The sequence below is a fragment of the Sciurus vulgaris genome (assembly GCF_902686455.1).
Source record: "Sciurus vulgaris genome assembly, chromosome: 14".
NCBI classification, from domain to species: domain Eukaryota; kingdom Metazoa; phylum Chordata; class Mammalia; order Rodentia; family Sciuridae; genus Sciurus; species Sciurus vulgaris.
In genome coordinates this window covers 66,312,022-66,318,229 of record NC_136475.1, presented here as the reverse complement: position 1 = coordinate 66,318,229, position 6,208 = coordinate 66,312,022, and the positions used below count along the sequence as shown (strand labels likewise).

Here is a 6,208-nt window from a genome sequence, read left to right as displayed (position 1 = left end):
AGTCTCCAAGTGCTGGAATAATTTCCTTTGTTTATTTTGTCATTGATTTCTACTCTCAGTCCATTATGAACTGATGGAACACAAGGCAGTATCTCTATTTTTTTGCATTTCCTAAGGGCTGCTTTGTGGCATAATACATGGTCTATTTTCAAGAAGCTTCCATGTGCTGCTGAGAAGAAAGTGTATCCGCTCGTTGATGAATGGAATATTCTATATATGTCTATTAAGTCTAGGTTATTGATTGTGTTAGTAGGAAGCACTGATTTTTAAATTTTCCTCATTTAGGTCCATCCTCTTGATAATGCAGTGTAACATCAGGAGCATTTTAGCTGTAGTCATTTTCTACCATTTGAGTACTGATGTTCTAGTGTTCAGAAATCAAGTCTAAGTCTATGAAATTTAGACTGATTATTTGTGATATACAAAACTCACGTGTATAAATCCTGTAGTTGTACTTGGTTTTCATCCGTGTTTATGTTGAAATTTTCCATCATTCATGGCTTGTCCCAAGCACAAAATCCTGAGCCAAGGGACACCAGGCTCAGGCTTAGAATAAGATGGTTGTAGCAGTTTGCTTCTGCACACTGTTCAGGAGTCCACAGATTTACCTAAAGGCTCTTTTTTTTTCTCTTCTGTAGCATCATTAAGTATTTCCTCACAGATCTTAGCTGTAGTAGGTGTAGTCTGTGGAGTCAAAGCGTGTCCAAAACCTTGGTAGTGACCCATGGGTGAAGGTGGCATAGAAGAGGCAACAGAAATTGCATCTTGTGATGATGATGATAACAAGCTTGTGTGTTCATTTTGATCTTGATCCTCAGGAAAAAATCTTTTCCTAGGATGTGCCCTGACTGTCCGTCCAACATGCCTCACTTGTTCCAAATTATCATCTCTGATATCTGAAACATCCCCCATGGCAAGAAAGGAATCAAAGCATGAGCCCTCTTCGGCTTCTTGGACATATGGTTTATAGGAGAATGTGTAGTGATGAGCAATAGCAGCAAGGAACATCTCAATAGAGGTAATAAAGTCCTGGAGTCCTGTGTCCACGGCTTCTACTGTTTGCCATTCCCACGTATGCTTTTCAGAAATAACGCCAACTTTTACCAACAAAGCAATAACTACTGCTTGCCAAAAAGAAAAAAAAACCACCAGCTTTACACAAAGAAATTTGCTAACAGGTTGGATTGGACTCAGTTCTTCCTTTAGTACTTTATAGAACAGCAGGAGACAATACATGACAAACAATTGTGACATATTATTTATTATAACCAAATACGTCCAAGCATTTGAAAAGCTGAAGTTTCTTTTATCGTATATACCAAGCAGCTCACAGATCAAAGCAACGATGGTGGTGAAGGGCCTGACGACTGTGTACTGCAGTACACCCAGTTTGCACCTAAATAGCAATACTTCTCCCATAGGCCATGGTGGACAGCAACATAAAGGTGGAAAATGTTTCTGTTGATCTTTGGCTTCAAGGATTAATACATGTCAGTTTTTAAATGACATGAATTCCTTACCAAATCCTTGAGTCAACATCATGGGTCAGTATATTTCCAAAAGCCCTTTCCTTGCCAATGCTATGTGGGTTGTTTGTAAAAGAAAAGAATAAAACTTTAAAGAGAGGGACAGAAATCCTTCAACTGACCCACCTAGTAAGAAACTCTAACATTAGAGAAACAGAGTTCTGAGCCACATTTTTATTATCTTGCATATGTCAGCTGGCCAAGTAAGGGAGGAGTTCAAAGTAGTCAAGTTCAAGATGGTAGAAAGAGAGTGGGTTTTATATGCCTGGGCTTCATCCTTCCCCATCATCCCTTAAAACACTCAGTTATCTAACCTTGGTCCATTGACTTAACTTGAGGGAACTCTGTTATGATCTTTATTATGTTTTAAATTTGACTCGGTTCAAGAGGAGATTTCCTTCATGGTCCTCATTGAGAGTTAGGAGTTGCTTGTGTCTCTGGCAGTTTTGAGGCTGATACTTGGGAAGGATGACAATGGGTAAACCATCCCTTTCATATTGGGCTTCCAGTGTTCTTGGAATAGACAAGAGTGGTGTATCAAAAATGTACATCCTTTTTGGAACACATTCTTTTTATGATAGAAATTACTTCAAAATGCAAATGAGTTTTGGATTGAGGGATTTACCTGAATTTTTAGATTAAAGGCATCTTCTGTAAAGGTATAACTTTAGTAATGCTATTGTTAACATATATTAGCCTAAGGTAAACATTGAATTGTTTTGTTCCTTGTGATGAAAAATATTTATCATTTTGGAATACTAGATATGTGGGACCCATGAATAACTTTATTAGGTGAGACGTCTCAATATCCTGAATTCAGTATTCATGTGTTTATTTTTATTTGGAAGGAAACAACATTCCAAAATGAATGAAGAAATTTAACTCCCCTTTACAATATGTGTGCCAGGGTCTTTCCAACCCTATGCCTCCACTTGGGCTAACTACTTCCATCTCCTGTGTGGAATTCCTGCCCCACCACCTCCTATTCTGTAAATTCTATCCAATCAATAAGTTCCTCAAGCTTCTAGAGAGTCCTTAGCAGAAGAAGTCCTGTAAGATGTTCTTCTGAATCAGCATGAGTTAATATGCTTCTAAGAATCCCTTAGTGGTCAAAAGTTGTAGGAGTTGCTGGAATGTAATTTCTTCGCACAAAGAGAATAAAACTTTTATAATTGCCAGTTGTACCATGCTCATTAATTTTATTGTACTGTAACAGGGACTTCGAAAAGCCTGGCTTTGCTAAAAGCAATGAATCTTTACTTAAGGCCTGCAGATGCTCAATGGGTAAATAAAAGCAGGATCAAGTTTGGCATCTCTACCTTCATCCTGTATCTGTTCCCTTTATTACCTTAAACTTTGTGTCAGGTCCCTGTCTCAGCTCTGTGTGTGGGCAGGTCGATCATTTAAGGAGTGTTCATCTATATAGGTAGATAGCCCCAAAATTACTAACCTTTCTTTTCATCCTTGAGGCCTGAGGCAAGATTTGCGGCATCCTGTTTCAACACCCTTAGCGGGGCCTGGAAATCTCCAGTCGTTGTTCTTCCAGGATTACAGGTCCGAGGGATGGTCATCCTTAGCAACAGTTGTTCCCCTCAAGTGATTAAAAAAAAACAAAAACAAAATAAAAAATCTTCTCCAGAGCCACCTCACAGGACCAGAACTGAGAGAATGATCACCCAGACCACAGTTTGACCAAGTCTGCTTAATTACGTAGATCTTTGTCCCTGCCCTCATTCTTCTTCTATTTAAACACAGAGACCCTGTCAGAACTTGGATAACAGGGCTGAGATGCTAGATCTCACTTTGCCTTCCCACTGTGGCCACGCTGATTAAAGTTTCCTCCCCTGCTTTGCACCATTACCTTTTCTGTTTTTTTGGGGGGGTAAGTGGTACATCTGATTCACTGGGACCCTGGGACCCAGGCCTCTGACTTAGGATGCCCATAACAGCATTGCTTGGAAATTATAGTAACTTATTATTCCCCTATAATACTATGTCCAACGAAAGCTGCTACTGGATTAGAGGCCCAGTGATCTTAGTGCTCATATCCCTGAGGCTTTCCTGGTTTGCAGGTTGCAGGACGATTGCTGTCTTCCCCCCATTATAATGACACTCATGATAGCAATGACAAGGAAAGGAAAAGAGTGAGGCCAGTGAAGGACACTATTTTAAAAACTCTTAGCTATAAGGAAGGCTTGCAATATAAGCATTTGAGTTTTCAATCTTTGTAGTGAGATGTGGCAAGGAAGAAGGACTTGCAATGTCTACCACAAATACAGTGGTCAGAGCGTTTTCTATCCTTAGGGAGTTAATTGTTTGAGGAGGATGAACACTAAACACACAATCGTACAAGTATGATCTCAACGAGAGGAGTTAGCAGAGTTCTACGGAAGCAGATAGAACATAGCCTAGCCTCCTGTGGGGGTTAGGTTTTGGGGATGTCAGGGAACTCACCCAGAGGACAGGGGATCGATTTTAAGTTGACAGAAGAGAGGGGTATAGAATGTAGATAAAAGTATTAGGTACCAGAGTAATTGTGGAAAGAGGAGCTAGGGTTATTAAGAGGGAAAAATACTGCCTCCTAGGCAATTTTGTCATTGAACTTGAAAATTGATCAAATGAAAAATTCACACCATTATGGGGTGTCAGGGAAATATTAGAAAATAAAGCAAAAGGATAAAAGCCAATGATAATTTGCAGATACAAATACCTATTGTATCTTTTTTATACAACAGCATATAGGTTTTATTCATAATTTATTGATATAACAGCAACATTTTTCTTTATTTAAAACTTCATAAAAATAATTTTTATGATCATCTTTCATTACTTAAAAGCACTGTAAATTATTTAACTACTCCCCCCTGTTTTCATATTTTCATGTAAGACTTACAAATATCACATGGCTGTTTAAAAATATGGCCCCTAAATTCTTCAGCAACAGGTGGGACTTCTTCCCTTTAAATCCAGGCAGAAGGGACGCTGCCAGTTTTGAGGCCTAGGCCTTTAAAAAATGGCAGTTTCCCCTTCCCATCTGTTGGTATTCTCACTACTAGAATCCAACCCTCATGCTGTAAGGAAGCACAAGCAACCTGTGGAGAGGTCCACATGGACAGGAACTAAGGATGTCTGGCCTCAGCCCTAGTGAGCTCCCAACTGTCTTAAATGATACCTGACCTCAACTTAGCCATCTTAAAAGTGGCTCTTCCTGCTCAAGCTGCCCCAGCTAATACCTCATGGAGCACACATGAACTTCCCTGGCAGAGCCCTGCTCCAGTTACACAGCTCTGAGCTAAATATGTGATTGCTGTTCTTTTAAACATCTATATTTTGGGGAATTTTTCACATAGCAATAAATAACCAGAATAATTTCTGATTATTGTCTTAGAAAAAAATCCTAGAAAAGACTATGAGTATAAATAGCTTAAGGTCCCTTGATATATATTGCCTTGTAGATGCCTAGAAGGATTATATAAATTTCCACTCCCATCATCAGTGTATGAGAGAGTCTGTTTTACTGTTTGCCAGCATTGAATATTATATAGAAAACCATTTAATTTTTATTTTTGGATTTTAACTTAATGCAATATCATTCTATTAGCTATTTCCTTATGTAAACTATCTATTCTTTTTGATTTCTAAAGTTCTAATGAAAGGACACTATCCTCTTATCTTCCTTGTGGCACATTTCCTCTCAGCTTATTTACTTATAAAACATTTATCTTTTTAATTTTGTTCACAATGTAAATGAATTTATTATATAACCAAGATTATGATTTTTCCTCCATGAAAGAACGAGTAGATAATCCATATAGAATGAGCTGACACAGTACCTGAGGATCCCACAGAGACATCCAGATGTACAAACTAGATGCACATGCAGCCTGTGTATTCCATGGGTGCCAAGCAGGAGCTGTAGACTGCAGTCCACAGGTGACTGCTCGTGGCTGTGACTGTTTCCGGGGTGGGGGGGGGGGACTAGTTTCTTTGGGGCACGGTCAATAAACAAAACCCTACTGAAAACGTGAAAAAAAGCACAATATAGCCTGAATCTGTGGGTCGATTATACTTCTAATAGCAGATTATCATTTCTGTAATACATCTCTCTCTGTATAATGATGTATTTATGTGAAGCAAGAGCTATCTTTAGGTTTAGGAATCTGCGTTTTATGGGCTCCTCTGATAATCGGTGAGACCTGACAGACTCAAGCATTTATATATATTTTATACTTTTAAAAAATGGTAAACTTACAGTGTACAGTTAAAATTCCTAAAGAGGGAAAGAAAATTATTCATTTCCATCATCCAGACACAGTTGGTAAATTTACTTCATCTTTTTTTCTACTAATTTTAAACACACTTGAATTCTCGTGTAAACAAATACGTATCCTGAACTTTTCATTTAATACCAAATGAAAGCATGTCCTTTGTTATTTGGCTACTCATGTTTTACTATGTAATATGGTACATATACTAAGTTATTGCGTTCTTGTAGTGTATTTAGCTTTTCTCCATTTTTGTTACAGGTCATTCTATAGTGAACATTGTTGTGTTTTTCCATGCTTATTACTATCCTTAGGTTAATTCCAAGAGGTGAATTTGTGAGACCAAAACCCATGAACGTTAAGTCTCAAAATGTTTATGGACAGATAAGGATGCTTACTTTTCCAGAAAGAAAACTT

General features: G+C 38.2%; 1 protein-coding gene across 1 annotated transcript; it reads right to left on the bottom strand.

Annotated features, from left to right (window-relative positions):
- Window positions 1–463: 463 nt before the first annotated feature.
- Window positions 464–1,482, bottom strand: LOC306644087 (transmembrane protein 184C-like; the record flags this gene model as incomplete). The annotated part of the gene is made up of 1 exon (XM_079110631.1): window positions 464–1,482. A coding segment is annotated over one exon (894 nt), but the record flags the coding sequence as incomplete, so codon positions are not given.
- Between the last annotated feature and the right edge of the window lie 4,726 nt (window positions 1,483–6,208).